The sequence below is a fragment of the Myotis lucifugus genome, unplaced genomic scaffold (genome assembly GCF_000147115.1).
Source record: "Myotis lucifugus unplaced genomic scaffold, Myoluc2.0 scaffold_27, whole genome shotgun sequence".
Classification (NCBI taxonomy): Eukaryota; Metazoa; Chordata; class Mammalia; order Chiroptera; family Vespertilionidae; genus Myotis; species Myotis lucifugus.
In genome coordinates this window covers 1536442-1555511 of record NW_005871075.1, presented here as the reverse complement: position 1 = coordinate 1555511, position 19070 = coordinate 1536442, and the positions used below count along the sequence as shown (strand labels likewise).

Genomic DNA, 19070 nt, shown 5'->3' with positions numbered 1-19070 from the left:
CAGGGCCAGAGAGCTAATATTCACTTCCTACAAAGCAAGGAATAAAGAGATACCATGTTTAACTGATAAAACAAGAAGCAAACAAATTTACAAAATCTTTACAGCTCACATCATAGTTAATGGTGAGAAAGTAGATACTTTCTATTTAAGATTAGGAAGAGAGCAAGAGGGTCCCCTACCACTACTTATATTAAAAACAGTACTGGAAGTACCAACTAATACAGTAAGATAAAAAATTTAAAAAAGGAAATAAAAGGTATAAAGATTGGAAAGGAAGAATAAACTGTCCTTCTGTCCTGGTGACCTAGTTTTCTATGTTAACTATCGCAAAGAATCAACAACAAAAAACTAAAACTACAAAATAATTTTAGTACGATTGTAGGATACAAGGTTAAAATACAAAAGTGAATTGCTTTCCTATATATTAGCAATGAACAAATGGAATTTGAAATAAAAAACACACCACCATTTACATTAATGCTAAAATAAACAAGATACTTAGGTAAAACTATAACAAAATATCTACATGATCCAGATGAGAAAAACTATAGATCATAAAAGAACTTAGAGATCTAAAATTAATAGGTAGATATTCCATGCTCAGATTCAAGACCATCCCACTTAAAATCCCAGCAAGTTATTTTGTAGATACCAACAAACTGATTTAAAGTTCATATGGAAGGCAAGAAACCTAGAATCGGCACATTCCACTTCACTGAAGAGCGCTACCACTGCTGGTTGGTCACCTAAGCCAGAATCTTAGGGGTCATCACACACGTTCTCCCCTCCCTCTGTCCCAAATTCATTACCCGGCCTGCCAATCCCTCTTAACGAAATCTACTCCTGGATTCACTCACTCTTTAGACCAGCCGTGGGCAAACTACGGCCCGCGAGCCGGATCCGGCCCGTTTGAAATGAAAAAAACTAAAAAAAAAAAAAAAAGACCGTACCCTTTTATGTAATGATGTTTACTTTGAATTTATATTAGTTCACACAAACACTCCATCCATGCTTTTGTTCCGGCCCTCCGGTCCAGTTTAAGAACCCATTGTGGCCCTCGAGTCAAAAAGTTTGCCCACCCCTGCTTTAGATGGTGCTCGTCCTCCTACTGGCGGCTACCCCAGGCCCAGCCCCTCCACTCCGCTCTGCAGAGATGGGAACTGGACCAGGCTGTCTCTCTGGGAGGTCCTGACAGCGAGCCCACTGGCCTGCACAAGCCGGCCCTCTTACTTTCTCTCAGGTCACTCCCTCTATGCAGGTGCCTTTTGGCCTCCTTCCAGAGTCCGGGGCTTACTTACTCTATCCTTCCAGCAGCCTCTGTAAGCCTGCTTTCTCCCTACCAGCTATTCTTCCCGACCTCCCCGCTTCACCTCATGAGCTCCGTCCTGCCCTTGGAGCCTTCAGTGACCGCCCTGACCAGGGGAGGTGGCACGGAGCAGCCCTGGACCCTGGGGATGCTGAGGCGCGGTGTCTGGCGGTGTGCATATCTGACATGTCCTGCTACACAGACTACACACCGAGAAGTGGGAACCTCTTCTGATGTTGCTCCTGTGTATCCAACGTCTGGAACATGTCAGGTACTGAACAACTACTTGCTGACAAGTGTGATATTCAAGAAAATAGAAATACTGTTTCCATAAGATCGACTACCCACCTTGAACGCTGCAGATGCAGTTGACCTGAGTGACGGAATCCAGGCCATCGAGCCTCACAGGGCCCGGCAGCTCACAGGAGCGAGTGCCCGAGGCCACATCCAGAACGGGCTTTGGAAGCGAGAGGACAGTGCGCTCACCACAGACAATCCGACCTGTCAGGAGAGACATTTCAGACGGAAGCACTGAAGGGAGAGGGAGCTCTGCCAGGAAAGGCGGTGTCCTTTGCTAGATCCCTAGAGCCGTGTGGGACAGGGGGCACCGCTGCGGGGTGACACACGCGCTGTGCAGAAAGGAAGCCCCAAGCCGCCAGCGTGCTGAGCTGAAAAACACACAAATACCACATTCATTTTCAACTCAAAAGGTGAATCTTATGGTATGAAAATTATACCTCAAGGAAATAAAGAAAAAAAAATATATAGTTGAGGTAGGCTCCTACTTTGGTTCCTTGACGAAGTGTACATGTTTACAATTTGTAGCTTTTCATTTGTTTTAAAAAATGATGTCCCAGGCAATGGCTTAAGTGGCTCTTGCACCTGTAAGCTTGCCACCAACAGACAGTCCTAGAGTGACCACTGGCAGCTCTGACACCGTTTGCCCGTACTGCAAGGGGTTCTGGTTCTGTCCAGGCGGCCACGACATGGTCAGTGAGAGCCTGGGCGGCACCAGGGGCCTCTGCACTCCACATGCCTTGTCTGCGGAGGGCTTAGTGGTGGCTCCGCAGTGTCTGAGCAGGACCCGGAAGCCCAAAGCCAAGGTCTGGAATCTGCACAGCACCACTGGCTCACAGCCGTCAGGAAGAAAGCTCACCCTGGTCTCGGAGAGCGTCTCTGAAGAAGAAGCTGTGGGGGGCAGCCTTGGCGAGTTCTTCCAGGACCTCCTGGGCCAGCACACACGAGGAGGTCACGCAGACCGGCAGGGTTCTGGGGAAGCCAGAGTGATTTTCGTCCTGCACTTGCAGGGTGACGTCGGTCACCGTCAGCCAGATCTCCCTTTGCTCCAGAAGAAGCAAACTGCTTAGCTACGAGACACAGTCAAGACTATGAACTTGATAGCTCCTCTGACATCAAAGTGATTTTTAAAGCAATGTCAGATGACTGTTCTTGACATGAACATCATTTATATTAACATTATTACATGTTTACATTAACATCACTTCAACATATTTAAAAACATCCAGGACTTGTCATGTTCTGGTCCATTGACATGGCTGTGCCCTGTGAGCCCCAACCGTGCACCTGTAAAGGGCACCTTAGCTCTGATCCCATCTGCCCTCTCCCGGCACCGCTCTCCGTGTCCTCTGACCTGCTCAGGAAGAGCTCGTGTGCTCTGCCTCCTGATCCCATGTTGTACACCTATGATGCTAATGACCACCTGTCTTACATTTAGCACATACACATTCTCCTGTCCTGCTAGATGCACGTTTCCTAAGCAGGGATTAAGTGGAAAGGGGCAAAAAGGGAGAAATGGTGGACATCTATAATACCAACAACAATTAAAAAAAAGAGAACTAAAAAAGGAGGGGGCAAATTTGGACACAGAGGGAAGGACCTGTGATGACACATAGGGTGAAGATGGCATGTGACCGGAGTGATGCATCTACAAGCCCGGGAAGGCCAAGGATTGCAGCAAAGAGCAGAAGCTGGCAGAGAAAAGGGAGGAATCTCCCCCAGAGCTGCCAGAGGAAACATGGCCCTGCTAAGCCTTCATTTCAGACTTCCAGCCTCCTGAGGCATGAGACAATACATTTCTATACATTACTATTTAATCCTCACCCAAAGGTATGTTTCTATTGATTTTAGAGAGAGAGAGGGAGGGAGGGAGGGAGGGAGGGAGGAGAGAGAGAGAGAGAGAGAGAGAGAGAGAGAGAGAGAGAGAGAGAGAGAAACATCAATATGAGAGACAAACTTGAGAAACACTGATTGGTTGCCTCCTGTATGCGCCCAGACCAGGGATCGAACCCACAACCCAGGTATGTGCCCTTACCAGGAATCGAACCTACAACTCCTTGGTGCACGAGGTGATGCTCTAACCAAATGAGCCACCTGGCCAGGGCTTATTGGTTTAAATTTATGGGTTTTAGAGAGCTGAGAAAGGAGAGAGGGAGGGAGAGAAACACTGATTTGTTGTTACACTTATGCATTCTTGATTCTTGTATGTGCCCTGACCAGGGATTGAACTCACAACCTTGGTGCATTGGGATGACACTCTAACCAACTGAGCTACCTGACCAGGGCCATTTCTGCTATTTTAAGCCATCTAGTTTTCGGCATTTTGCACATTAGGCCTAGGAAACTAAAATCAATATATAGGAGTGGGCAAAAGTGGTTTATAGCTGTGAGTCCACGAAACACAGAGTTTATTCTTATATAATCATTTACTAATTATTGTATTATTTATTTGTATTATAACTGTAAACCTACTTTTACCCGTCCCTGTACACTGCATGTTTCTATGTATGTAACCATCATAAAGTAACAGAATTTTAATGATGAGAACAGATTAGCGGTTGCCTGATGCCTGGGGATGGGGAACAGGATGGGTGGGGCTATAATAGGAACATTGATTGTGGTGGGGTTATGCAAGGCTACACATGTGACAAAACAGCATGAAAGTACGCATACATGTACATGTGCACACATGTATGACGGGTGAGATCTGAACCAGCTCTGTGGAGTGTGCCAGTGTCAGTTTCTTGGTTGTGATACTATACTGTGGTTACTGTGGGTATGAGATGATGGCATGAGGGTGCATAGGAAATCCTTATAAACTTCTTTGCAATCTATTGTGAAACTAAACATTTTGAATATTCAAAACTAAAGTTAAATACAAAAGAATACCTTTCCCTTTCCTGAGTGAACCACTAGCACAGTGTTACTACAACGGAGTCTCTTCTGACAGCTCAGGTCCCCCAGTGACTCACTGTGCAAATGCTACGTCAGCTGTCACTGAGCATGTGTTGGCTTAGCCATATAGTGGGCCCAGGACTTAGCATTTCAATTCCTCTCCAGGGAAGTAGGTTTTGGTGATTCACTTTCCCACAAAAGCAAAAGACAGAAGCTTAGTGAACTGAGGAAGTTCAGTGCTTGGTTGGGTTCTGAGTCTTTGACTGTTTCCCACGTACCAGCGATTCCTCGGTTCACACCCACTGCAAGGCCTGCTTGCAGGCAGGCTGTACGTGAGCCGATGGGAGCCTATTTCTTGGCAGAAAACTCAGAACAGGAGGGACCAGATGGCCTGCAGTGTGTCTCTCTCTGCTCTAGGGCTCCCAGTGGGTGGGTGGGTGAGAGCTGGCAATGGTGTGAGCATCTGACCCCGCTTTCTTAACCTTCCATTTCTGGTCTCAGCAGCAAGGCTGTGGGCAGACCTACTCCATGGGCAGGAGCACATGGAGTAGCAGCCATGAGACTGACGTTCCTGCCCCAGGACAGCATTCTGCCTGCAGCAACCAGCAGCTGCGCAGTGAGCCCCTGCCCGAGGCCACATCCCACCACCTGAATGCGCTCTGGAATAACAGGAATGTGCCAGGTGCCAGGTGAGCGCTGCAGATGCTGGGCAGAGGAGTGCACAGCCAGGTTTGGCTGCCTCAGACTCAAAGTCAGAGACATCAGGTGAGCAGGCCGTGTCCTCCCTTGAGGCCTGTGCCTGCCGCTGAGCCAGACGCAGGACGGCTCACCAGGAGCACTGCTGCGTGACTGACGCCAGCCGCCCTCTTACTCCTCAGGGGCACTGATTCGCTGTCACATGACTGAAGGGTGGACAGAGAGAGAAAAGCAATGGGATGCTCTCTACCTCTCAGGGGACCGAGATGCATGTTCCTCTTAGTCACGGCCCAGCAGAGGTTTCTTGTGAAACGTACATCATGGGTTGAACGTGCCAAAAGCATCTCTTTACTTGTCTACTCTTAGCTGACTTGCGAAGTGGACAACGAGCCCCTCTAGGCCGCCCCTCCCGAGAACTGCCCACGGCTGAGGGTCTGCAGGGCTCCCGCAACAATTCAGCTCGCAGATAATGAAGAGTTAGTTCTGAGAAGTGGCTGAGCTCAATCCTCAGATTCCTACTTTCACTCCAAACTGAAATTTCAGCTTCTCTTTCTTTTCTACAACCTGCCCATGTGTCAGAAAGGAACTACGGTCACTGGGCTGAGAATCTTCCTGGGCAGTTACCCCTGAGTTTTATGCCTCAGTACTTAACACAGTAGCCAGCAGTCCACACTTATTCAAGGAGTGACGTATGACCTCTTCAGCACCAAGCATGCGTAACTCAATTTCAAAAATGCTTTTCTATCTTGATGCTCCATTAATTTCTAAGGGGGATGAATGATCCTTTAATAAACTATATAACACTTTATGCGTTACAACACATAAGGGGGGGGGGAGAGAGAGAGAGAGAGAGAGAGAGAGAGAGAGAGAGAGAGAGAGAGAGAGATTACCAATGGTCTTTGATAAATCACTCTGGCATAGAAACTGCAACGGGTACCAAGATCACCAGTCTGAAAAGGCATTGAAAAAGATTTGTAACATCACACAAAGCACACAAATTAAAAAAAAAAAAAGAAAGTAACTGAAGGCCTTGTTAGAAATAAAGCATTACCTGGAGAATTTCTCGTAGGGAGCAAGGAGCTGGGGGCTGGTAAAGCTTAGAAACAGGGTCTTCAATGATATCAATCTGTCCCAGTGTGGGGTGAGCAGTGAGGACATAACAGAAGCGAGGAGGCAGAGGAGTGTTTGCCTGTTTGAAACAGGGCAGAAGAAGAACGTGAATGCATCGTTAAAGACTCAAATATGAAATGTAGTCTTTATACATTTTTATTCACAGGTGAATACTGTCTCTGAAAGGCTGATAAGAAATATCTATATAATAAATAGATTATGTTGTTTATCTCTGGGACCAAGTATAAAAATTTGTACTTTTGAATTTATTACTGACTCAGATTTCATTTTAGAAATTTATTCTTCAAAGTATATTTAAAACACAATTTAGAACATTCTCTCAAATAATCTAGAAATGAGCATTTTTTAAACTGAATGTATTGGGGTGACATTGGCAGACAAAATTATATAGGTTTTAGGTACACAATTCTATAATACATCATGTGTCTATTGTGATGTGTGTTCACCACCCCAAGTCAAGTTTCCTTCCATCACCATTTATCCCCCCAAAATCCTCTTCTACCTCCCCTACCCTCCTTCCCTCTGGCAACCACCACACTGTTGTCTGTGTCTATGAGTTTTTGTTTTCTTAATCCCTTTACCTTTTTCACCCAGCCCCGCACCCACCCCGTGCCCTCTGACAGCTGTCAGCCTGTTCTCTCTGAGTCTGTTTCTATCTTGTTTGTTAGTTTACTTTGTTCATTAGATTCCACACATGAGTGAAATCATACAGTATTGTCCTTCTCTGACTGGCTTATTTCACTTAGCATAATGCTCTCCAGGTCCATCCATGATGTTGCAAAGGGTAAGATTTCCTTCCTTTTTATAGCTGAGTAGTATTCCATTGTGTACATGTACCACCTTTTTTTTTTTTAATTGGAAATGGGAATTTTTGACAGCAATTTTGCTGGTCCAGCACAGTCCAGAGTCATATTCTTAGCACTTTGCTAAGAAGTCAGCTACCACACAAACAAGACCACCCCAGTTTTCAGCATTGGGAACTATAGCCCAAAGCAGTGCTGGCCAGCCTGGTGGAGAATGCTCAGGGTAGACAAAAGGGGACACATTTTAATCAGTCAATTTTTCTACCTGTGAGCAACTACCGTAAATAATACGATGAGGCAGGAAAATGGAAATTCCTGGCTAACTTGCTGGCTGTACGAATGCCCATGGATTTTATTTATTGGGTTTTATGAGTTTCTGCTCTAATGTGTAACGGAGTGTTGGTTCTACTGGTGACTGGAAGGAGAGGGGGGTGCTCTGTGTCTTGTTTAGCATGAGGCTAAGACCCTCACTTTGACCCTAATGGGATGACCCTAACAACTGTGGTTTAAAAACACCATCAAATTAACCTCAAGAAAAATATACTGAAGCGCAGAAGGAAAGCAACCGGAGCTTGGGCTTTGCAAGGATGTGAGTGGGTCTGACTCTCTGTCCTGGCTCATGCTCACTGGCCCTGGGCTTCTCGGGGCTGTGGGCTGTGGAGGCAGTGCTTGGCGCAGCACCTGGCACAGAGCAGGTGGCGACCGAGGGGACTCCCTCAGATGCTGGGCTTACCTCTTCACAGGCCTGGCCGTGGCCAGGTGCTTTTAGAGGCACCACTGGAGGCCACAGAGTGTCAATCAAACTGAAGAGCCCTGCTGTCCTGGAAAAAGAAGAGACCTGTCAAAGGTGTTCATCAGTAAGCATCACTTCCTAAGCACCTGGTCCAGGAGCTGGTCATACACAGATCTGCTTAGCAGACACCACCCCTAACGCCAAGGGCCCGCCATTCAGGATAAGTGGCGATTCAGATGGAAAAGACAGCGGCACATAGAGACAAACAGACCTTCAAACTGACTGCACCAGAACAGAACAGAGACTGGTCATTAAATTATCACACATCTTCCTTTCCAGTTTGGAGGCCTTTGATTTCTTCTTATCTGATCGTTATGGCTAGGACTTCCAGTACTATGCTGAACAAGAGTGGTAGAAGGGAGCATCCCTGTTTTGTTCCTGTTCTTAGGGCAAATGATTTTAGCTTTTGCCAAGTGAGTATGATGTTGGCTGTAGGATTGTCATATATGGCCTTTAATATGTTGAGGTCTGATCCCTCTATTCCCACTTTGCTGAGTTTTTTTTTTTTTTTTATCAAAAAAGGGTATTGGATTTTGTCCAATGCTTTTACTGCATCAATTGATATGATCATGTGATTTTTGTCTTGCAATAGGTTTAGGTGATGTATTACATTTATCGGTTTGCGAATATTGTACCAGCCTTGCATCCCTGGAATAAATCCCAGCTGGTCATGGTGTATGATCTTTTTAATGTATTGCTGGACCCGATTTGCTAAAATTTTGTTGAGGATTTTAGTGTCTATGTTCATTGGCCTGTGGTTCTCTGTCTTTGTTGTGTCATTATCTGGTTTTGGAATTAAGGTAATGCTGGCCTCATAGAAAGACTTTGGAAGTTTTCCTTCCTCTTGAATTTTTTGGAATAGTTTGAGGAGAGTAAGTGTTAGTTCTTCTTTGAATATTTGGTAAAACTCCCCTGTGAATCCATCTGGACCAGGGCTTTTGTTTGCTGGGAGTATTTTTTTTTTATTACTGCTTCAATTTCATCAGTAGTGATCGGCCTATTCAGGTTTTCTGATACTTTTATTCACAGATGACATGATACTGTACATAGAAAACCCTAAAGACTCCATAAAAAAACTACTAAATTTAATAAAGAATTCGGCAATGTAGCAAGATACAAAATTAGCACCCCAAAATCCATGGCATTTTTATGCACCAACAGTGAACTCTCTGAAAGAGAAATTTAAAAAATTATCCCATTTACCACTGTAACAAAAAAATTAAGATACTTAGGAATAAACTTAACCAAGGAGGTAAAAGACCTGTACTCTGAAAACTGCATGACGTTGAAAAAAGAGATAGTTCAAGGTATAAAGTGAAAGAATGTACCATGTTCATGGATTGGTAGAATCAACATCATTAAAATTTCCACATTACCCAAAGCAATCTACAGATTCAATGCAATCGCTATTAAAATACCAAAGGCATATTTCACAGACCTAAAACAAACACTCCAAAAATTTATATGGAGCCAGAAAGACCCCAAATAGCTGCAGGAATCTTGAGAAAGAAGAACAAAGTTGGAGGAATCACAATACCAGATATCAAGTTGTACTACAAAGCAATTGTGTTCTAAACAGCCAGGAACTGGCATAAGAACAGGCATATAGACCAATGGAACAGAACAGAGAACCCAGAAATCGACCCACACCACTATGCTCAGTTAATATTTGACAAAGAAGGCAAGGGTTTACATTGGAGCAGAGACAGTCTGTTCAATAAAAGGTGTTGGGAAAATTGGACAGGCATATGTAAAAAAATGAAACTAGACCACCAAGTTATACCAAACACAAAAATAAACTAAAAATGGATAAAAGACTTAAATGTAAGATGTGAAACCATAAAAATCCTAGAAGAAACCATAGGCATCAAAATCTCAGACATCTCTTATAGCAATATGTTTACAATACATCTCCTAGGACAATGAAAACTAAGGAGAAAATAAACAAATGGGACTACATTAAAATAAAAAGCTTCTGCACAGCAAAACAACCATCAACAAAATAACAAGAGAGCCCACTACATGGGAGAACATATTTGCTAATGATACATCCAATAAGGGGTTAATCTCCAAAATATATAGGGAACTCATAAAACTTAATAAAAGGAAGACAAGCAATCCAATTAAAAAATGGGCAAAGGACCTAAATAGACACTTCTCTAAAGTGGACATACAAATGGCCAAGAGACATATGAAAACATGCTCAAAGTCACTAATCATTCGAGAGATGCAAATCAAAACAACAATGAGATATCACCTCACACCTGTCAGAATGGCTACCATCAACAAATCAACAAACGACAAGTGCTGGAGAGGATGTGGTGAAAAAGGAACCCTCGTGCACTGCTGGTGGTAATGCAGACTGGTGCAGCCACTGTGGAAACCAGTATGGAGTTTCCTCAAAATATTAAAAATGGAACTCCCATTTCACCCAGTGATCCCATTTCTAGGAATATATCATAAGAAACCCGAAACAATCATCAGAAAGAATATATGAACCCCTATGTTCACAGCAGTGCAATTTACAATAGCTAAGATTTGGAAACAGCCTAAGTGCCCATCAGCAGATGAGTGGATAAAAACTATGGAACATCTACACAATGGAACACTACGCGGCAATAAAAAGAAAGAACTCTTACCACTTGCAGCAGCATGGATGGACCTGGAGAGTATTATGCTGAGCAAAATAAGGCAGTCAGAGAAAGGTAAGTATCACATGATCTCACTCATATGTGGAATCTAAGGAACCAAATAAACTGATGAATAAAATGATCAGATCCAGAGACATAGAAACATTGAACAGACTGTCAAACTTCAGAGGGAAGGCAGGGGAGGGTGGAGTCAGGGAAGAGACCAACCAATGAATTCATATGTGTACACACATAACTCACAGACACAGAGAGTGGGGTGGTGAGGGCTGAGGGGGGGGATGGGTGGGAGCGGGCTGGAAGAGGTTAATGGGGGGGAAAGGAGGACCTATGTAATACTTTCAACAATAAAGATTTTTTAAAATTATAATACATCGGCACAATGTAATATACAGCCATTGAAATGGTTATATAAAAAGTATTTAAGAATGGAAAGATGTTTATGTAGCCCTGGACCAGTTGGTTAGAGCATTGTCCCGAAAAGATAAGGTTGTGGGTTTAATCACTGGTCAGGGAACATACAAGAATCAAACAATAAATGCATGAATAAGTGTAACAACAAATCAATCTTTCTCTTTCCCTCTCCCTCCCTCCCTCTCTCTCCTTCATTCTCTCCCTCCCTCCCTTCTTTTCTCTCTAAAATCAATCAAAAAGTAAAAATTAAAAAAAAAAGATGTTTATGTGTATTCAAAATTACCCTAGAAATCTTAGAAAAGCACAAAATCCTCTTTTATAGGAAGGGACTGACATCCAGTTATAAACATAATAACAGCTACTTTATTACTTTATTATGGGCCAAGGACTGTTTTAAGCATATTACATGTATCATGTTTAAGTTTCATGATAACCATATTTGTGTAAATAAAAATTGTAGCAAGTTAATTGACTTGCTCAAGGTTACACTTTCCAGCAACAAAAAGTAGTTTAAACTCAGAGATAAAAAGAAAGTATTTCTTCAGAGCCCTCCGCTGCCATGGCAAGGTTGGCTCACTGTTCTGCAGTGTCCCCACCTTCCCTAGGAAGTGTCCATGCCACGCACATGCCATGTACACGCCACGCACACGCCACGGCACTGGACAGCACAGAGGTTCTAGGGGCTACTACCAGGAGCAACAGGCTGAAGCCAACTCCAGACCAAACCAGCCCACCAGGACCTGGCGACACTTTAAGACTTTCTCAAGACAACTTCATCCGTGTTACAGTGGCCTCTTGCTTCCTACTGGGGCACCGCAGCATCCTGGGGGGCCTGAAAGTGAGAACGGTGACGGGGAGCCCTGGGGAGCTGGGCTGCAGGGCAGCTGGGCACACCCTCCGGCCGGAGCCCTGAGTTTGCCCTGAAACGGTGGTGCTGGAAAGGGGGCTCGGAGGGGGGGGGTCTGCAGATGTGCTTGGGGACAATGGTCTCATCCCCAAGGTGTTTCTCCATTAGGCAGAGGGGAGGTCTGGAGAGACAAAAAGTGAAACTAGAGAATCAAAGAAATCATAGAAAAGTGTAAAAGTAACTAAAGAAGAGAGAACAGCCAATAGTAATAGGATGAGTTATTATGTGACAGGTGATAGGGGGCAGGAACCTGCACTAATCTAACCCCTCTCTTTAAAGAAAGGCGAGAGTGTAAGTCACAGGGCACAGTTCACCTTTCTCATCAGGACTTTTGTTTGGTAAAAAGTGAAAATGCTCAAAGAGAAGAAGGAAATATTAAGCCACTGCTACACATCTAGATGCAAAATGAATGCAGTGTAAAGGATGCACCACCTCACTTTCCCAGTCTTTTCTCCTGGGAGGGATGTCAAGTATCGTCAGGGTGACACAGTGCTTTCACCATTTCCCCGGCGCTTTATTCATGAGGTCAGCCTGCTGGGGTGGGGCTGGGGGAGGGCTAGCTCACAGCACTGTCTTGGAATCCACTCGGAACCGTGAGACGCGCATGTGTGGGACCACATCCCTGCAGGACCACAGGCTAAGTCTGGGGGTTGAAGAGAAGGTCTGTGCTGGCCGTCTGACAGCTGCTACCGACCTAGAAGCCCCCAGTCAGCGTGCTCGGCTACCGTCGCTGTTGTTCTCACAAGAAGGCCAGCCTCTTGAGAGCAGGCTCCGTGGCTGCTCCTCGGAGAGTCTGGCTCCTGTGGTGCTGAACCCTGGGAGGAAGGGTGCAGGGTGTGGCCTGTGCTCACAGGGCCACCGACTCCTTCCTAGGCTCACGCCTGCGCTTAGTGAAGGCCACACCACACTGGCACCTGCCAGACACAGCAGGTTGTCCCTCAATGTTTCCATTTGAGAATTTTTCATAAGCCTTGATTTTTCTTTTAGGAAACCCACGGCTTCTAACAAAATGTATTTCACCTAATCTCACTTGTTCACTTAATTCAGCTAGTATCAGATATTATGCTACTAGGTGAAAATATGGTTAGACATAATTTAAGAAGAAAAAAGAATGTTTTCCAGCAGGTAGCTTATCCTTTTAAACCCTTTATGTCACCCTCATATACACAAAAGACAACCCTGAATGAATTAAACAAACATTTGCCTTAATACTGAAATGCATTTTGGTCTGCCAGAGTAGACATCACCAAATGCCCTAGGACAGTGGTCGGCAAACTCATTAGTCAAAAGAGCGAAATATCAACAGTACAACAATTGAAATTTCTTTTGAGAGCCAAATTTTTTAAACTTAAACTATATAGGTAGGTACATTGTTATTAACTTAATTAGGGTACTCCTAAGGCTTAGGAAGAGCCACACTAAGGGGCCAAAGAGCCGCATGTGGCTCTGGAGCCACAGTTTGCCGAGACCCGGTCCTAGGAGATCATTAGCAAATGAATAGGAGACATGGAAACCATGAGACCCTAACAAGATTAGGTAACCAATGATTAAAATGTATTATTATGCTGGTGAGGTGGCAAATGGGGCGGTCACTTTGGAAAAGTTTGGCAGAAACCCAGCAATGCCACCCAAGAAAACGAAAAAGTTACGGTCAGTACAAAACCTGTATATGACTGTTCACAGCAGAATTACTCATGATAATCAGAGAGTGGAAACAACCCGAATGTCTACCACCCGTGAACGGATAAGTGAATCGGTGTAACGGAGTGTCAGGCAGCCATAAAGAGGAATGAAATACTGACATGCCACAGCACAGAAGAACCCTGAAAACGACGCTAAGTGAAAGAAGCCAAGCACAGAAAGCCACAGGCTGTATGTTTTTCTATACGTGAAATGTTTAGTATACTCAAACCCATGAGCCAGAAAGCAGAGTCGTGTTTGTCAGGGGCTAATGGGTAGGGGGTTTCTTTATGGGGTCATAAAAGTGTTCTGGAATCAGATGGTGATGATGGTTGCACAACTTCATGAATAAAACCAATGAATAGTATACTTTTAAAAGGGTAAATTTTATGGGATATAAATTACATCTCAATAAAGTTGTTCTTAAAAAAAATGACAGTGGTTTCCAGCAAGGAGATATCTAACCCTGATCTTTCCTCAGCTCTGCTCAACGACTTTGCTACAAACATCATCTTTCTTCCCTTTCCTCGCAGCTCTCCCCCAAATGCACCTCAAAGCTTCCGGGAAACAAAACGCTGGGGACTTTAAAATCAAATAGCAATGCTGTCGTCTTTCCTGGAAAGCTTCCCCAGGACCCAGCAGGCAGTGCAAAGGTTGGGAGAAAGATGCAGAGGCCGGGAAAAGCCAGGAAATGCTCAGCACCTTTCTTCCGGGATGCCTGCGCCTCCTTCCTTTTCCTAAGTCATGTGGGGCACCAGGCCCATGTCCCTCCTGAGTGCCCCCATGCCCGGCGGGGGCGGGGGGGGGCAGGAGGCTGCTGACTGAACCGCCTCTGTTGACCCATGGGAGTGAGGTCTGGCTCTGGACAGGCTGGCCCTGCACGAGAGCTCTTCACAGAGACCAAGAGACCGAGTGCTCACAGTGTTTGTGGAAGCAAGGAGAACGCGGGTTAGAATACTAGGAGAGATACACCCCTCACCCGAGCGAGCGTAAAGATGGGGAGTCTCCAGAGCAGGCTGTCCTGATTGACGGCTGCATTTCGAGAAACGATTTCAGACTTAAATCTTCTATTGTGATGATGCAAGATATTGCAAAACAACAGAATATATATTGTGAAACAGCTTTTTATTAATGTAAAATGTCTCTATTCATTTAAATGGCAAATACCGTCCCCTACTTAAAAAAAAAAGACATTTGTCTTTCAATCTTAGCTAGACAATTCACATGTGTTTTTATAATCATATTGACATGATCTAGAATGCAGGATGCAAAAATCAATTCAATAAGCATTATGAAATAATTTCACACATATGCAGAACCTTGGGCAAATGGTTAAAATTAGAGACGAACATTAAATGTGAGCAGACGATATTCCACATACAGCAACGCACTTAACAGATGTGTTTGCAGTGCTTTCTGGTAACTAACTTGCTTTCTGTTGATCTTTAAACACCCAATTCCAAATCTTCCAGCTCCTGGAGAAGGGCTTTTTATTTTTGAATTTTCTCCAACTGATTTTTTTTAAGCTGTTTTCCAGCTTCTACTTGTTCTTTCAGCCCTTTGATTGCTTTGTTTCCTCTTAAAGCTCCTGATTTGGGGTCTATCTCGGGTTCCCCAGAAGGTGACTGGGAGTATTGTGTGCTGAGGTCTGCAGGAACAGGGGCAGGAAGAGGCGCCAAATCTGTACTCGTGTCACTTCTTGCTTCCTGCTTTGCAGCTCTCTTAGCTTCAGGCTTCCTTTGATTTTTAAGGCTGTTTTTGATAAGGCTTATCATTTCCTGGTTGTGGTTTCATATTCTGAAAGAGTTCCTCCTCACGCAAGTTAGGAATTGGCGACTGGTTTACTTCTTAAAGCTGGGGGTCTACACGTTGTTGCAGCTTTTGGTTCTTTACTGGGTACATCACTTGGAACTGTTTGGTAAGTTCCTTTTTGTGCTGGTAATACTCCATCTAAAAATGACTGCCAAGAAACCTGCCATAATTTTGCATCTGATGGCACATTACACTTGTGCAAGACAGAGCCAGTATAATGCACCAAAAACTGTACCCATTATTAACACATAACCTGGGAGCAAAAGTGACTGTTAAAATATGCTTACTGCCTGGGAACCAAGCAAAATATGTAGAATCAGAGGCCGTGGGTTTAGAAATAAATTTGTAGTTTTTAACATCCCACACTTCCATCTGTCCGGTCAGATTCCCACACCCAGGGACACTAACCTACGTCCAGGAGGACTAGAGTCGGCTGCATTCTGAGGACGAGTTCTGAAGTCAGACACAGGATCCCATTTCAAGTTGAAGGTTGTCGCTTTGGCAGGCGTAAGACCCCAAGCAGCACAAAACTCAGCACAACCAGAATCCCAAGCTACATCACCAATGAGGCCACTTCTGGTAACCGCACTGCAGCACGTTCTGCACTTGTTTCAATGTAGCGTGGCCGTTGGTCCTCAGCATAGGCAGCTCCCTATGCTTGCGCCTACTCAGCAGCAGCCTTTCTACGCCACAGCACTGCACCCTCATCCACCTTAGAGAAGCCTTTATGGCTGAAGCTGCACGAGGTCCACCAAAGTTAGCCTACTGATAGGATGTAACAAATGAAGATGTACCCTTACCCCCAACATGACAACTACCTTGTAGGGTCCAGGTAATAACACAAAATCCATTTTTTGCAAATGCAATTTATTTGCAATTGTGTTGAAATTGTTGTTTTCGAAGAAGTGAACTTCACTGTTAACATTTTGGGCACAAATAGTTTCAACTTTTGACTGGGATGGATACCAATTTTGCATTTTTTTCTGGATGAAAGATTTTAAATGTCTCAATTTTCATCATCAAGCTGTAGGCTGGGCTTCCCCGCGGTGGCATCTTTGAAGCAGTGTATGTCTGCCACATTGGTAGGACAGTGGTTTTTGGCAAGAACTCAAGGCAAACTGCCTTTGGGAGGTCAAAGGTCTGTTGCCATTGATGATATTTATTTTTTCTTTGTTGCCCCAGGCAAACAAGTTCCCATCCTTACTAAAGATGTGGGCTTTGCAATTCCTCCCAGATTCCCTTGGAAACACTGTGTTTTCTGTAAAATGTGGTGTCCATTCACCATGCATAGTTCTGATCTTTACACTCTCAAGAGCAATGTGGACAGCACCATGTTGTCCGAGAAGGAGCAATACAAATGTTTACCAAACATTAGTATAAGTATGCTGAAAAAACAAAACAAAAAACTCGCCTCCTTACAATATATTTATTATTACAAATTTACGTATCAAGAAGCCTCCCTATATATACTTTTTCAAAGACTGAACTGGTTAGTCCTGTCTCAATAAATTACATTGGCATGTCAAATAATGAAGAATAAACCACAAAACACCCTTTACCCAGTGACTAGCTCCACCCTAAATAACAAATCAAACTGCACGGCTAACTGGATGTCTTCAGGGAGAAAGCCATGGTGACGGGAAGACCTTTCCCACCCACTACCTGGGCAGGAGGCCAGGGCGGCACCCAGTTCTGAACCCGGCATTTCTGAGCATACGTCTCATTGGAGCAGCAGCCCACAGTGGGGAGGTTCTCATGCCTTCCCCGCCCCCATGCTGTCCCAGTCACACAGAGTGACAGAAAGGAAGGGATAGGGCTTATTTCTTAATCAGGCACTGGGCATGAACCACCTACGCCAAACCTCCCAACCCCGCCTCATATACAGTCAAGGTAGACTATGCTTCACGATGGCATAATAGAAGCAGAATTTGCTTTAGAACCATTTAAAAGTGGGTTTAGAGTAAAATATTTACTGCTGATGAGCTTTAGTTCTTCATCTGTGAAATGAATGAAACAGTATTTGCCTTGAGAGGTTATTTTGAGGATTACACACATGTACACCCAGCATGGTGTCTGGCATTTGATAAATGGTAGGTCCACCCACTTAACTTCTTTTGCATTTTCCTGTTTTCCTTGGTGCCCAGTTGATCTCATTTACCAGTAAGCAGATCTGAAGCTAATCAAACAAATATGTATGGAATTGAATAAGCAGTTGAAGTCTTGAACTATACATTATAATCATGATTTGTGTGACTGGGGATGAAGACCTCAAATTTCCAAAAATACCTTTCCTCTAAAATAAAAATAAAAGTTATGATCTCTATTAATCTTTTATTAGAATCACTAATATAAGTAACTGACAGTTCACAGTAACAACAAAACACTAAAAAATAAATGGATTAAGCAAACAATAAGTAGGAAAATAGACTCCATTCTCTTAAAATGTAATTATTCCAAAGAAAAATTTCATAGAACTTATTTTACCTTCCAAAATGCCCTACGTTAAAAAGTCGAAATCTAGATGATTAGAACCCATTATTTTATTGGAAGGACTTACAAGGAGATACTTCAATCATGTTGTGGACAGAAAAATAAGGGGTTCAATGGAAAGCAACCCCAGAGGGTGATCTGGTCATAAATTCCTAACTGGGCAGGTCATGGTGGGTATCCTGCCCCAGGCATATAACTTTTTAGTGAAAGATTCATCTTTGTCTTAAGCAAGCTCTCTCCACTGTTTCTGTGCATCTAGGATTGAGTGATTTTTCTACCCTATCTTCTAATTCACTGATTCCATCCTCGGCTTCCCCTAATCTGCTGTGTATTCCTTACAATGTGTTCTTTGTTTGTGCTATGTCGTTCTTTACTTCTGTCTTCATAGTTTACTTTACTCATGCTGTTGAGCATCTTTACCAACATTATTCTGAATTCTATATTAGATAAATTTCTTATCTCCATTTAATTTCTCTCTTCTTTTGGAGAATTCTCTTGTTCTTTCATTGGGGGGTTGTTTTTTGTCTTCTCATTTTGGCTGCCTGTTTGGTTTGTGACTATGATTTAGGTAGATCTGCTATGCCTCTCAATCTCTAGAGCAGAACAGTGTCAAACACTGTTTCTGACTAATGAGATCAGGCAAAGACTTACAGCCTCCAGAGACCGTCTCTGCTTGCAGACTGACTGGATTTAGGCTTGAATAGCCCTCAGGCAACCGTCCACAGGTGTGGTCAGAGTTTTTTTCAATAGGATGGGGCAATTGCTTCTGCCTGGAGGCTAACTGTTATTCTCCGTCTCTTAATGGGCCTTAGCAACTCCACATCAAGGTATGTTCCAATAGGGTGGGTCAACTGTCTTCCCCCCCCCCAAGCAAAGCCGTCTGTATAGCAAATGTCTGTGTAAGAAAGATGACTTCCGCAGTGTGAGGGAATGACTCACCACAGGAAACTGGGGTGTCTGCCTTCTGAGCTCTAACCCCAGAGCCCCCGATCCATGGCTTCGGCTCACACAGCTCCAGTCCACTCTGCCCTTCTTCTGCTGGAGCACAGGGTGAGTGGCTGCACAGGGAAGTTTGTGCATTGGCCCTTTAAGTGGGTGCCAGCTTCCAGCCGTGTCTCCCTGGCAGACAGCAACCCCACTGCTTTTCACATCCAGTTTTTTTGTGGGTACCCTTCTCAGTCCTGGTGCTCTCTACTGG

At 44.1% G+C, this 19070-nt stretch overlaps 1 protein-coding gene and 1 pseudogene across 1 annotated transcript in view; both read right to left on the bottom strand.

Moving 5' to 3' along the window:
* Positions 1 to 19070, bottom strand: part of SPIDR (scaffolding protein involved in DNA repair) — a 256942-nt gene that overhangs the window by 11929 nt on the left and 225943 nt on the right. Inside the window, exons 10-14 of the mRNA XM_023751910.1 lie at positions 7862 to 7949; positions 6246 to 6383; positions 6085 to 6144; positions 2463 to 2673; positions 1655 to 1807 (exon numbers count right to left, since the gene is read on the bottom strand). Of these exons, the coding sequence (XP_023607678.1) occupies positions 1655 to 1807; positions 2463 to 2673; positions 6085 to 6144; positions 6246 to 6383; positions 7862 to 7949 (650 nt within the window). The remainder of the gene's footprint in view (positions 1 to 1654; positions 1808 to 2462; positions 2674 to 6084; positions 6145 to 6245; positions 6384 to 7861; positions 7950 to 19070) is intronic.
* LOC102442213 lies at positions 15016 to 16715 on the bottom strand (annotated as a pseudogene).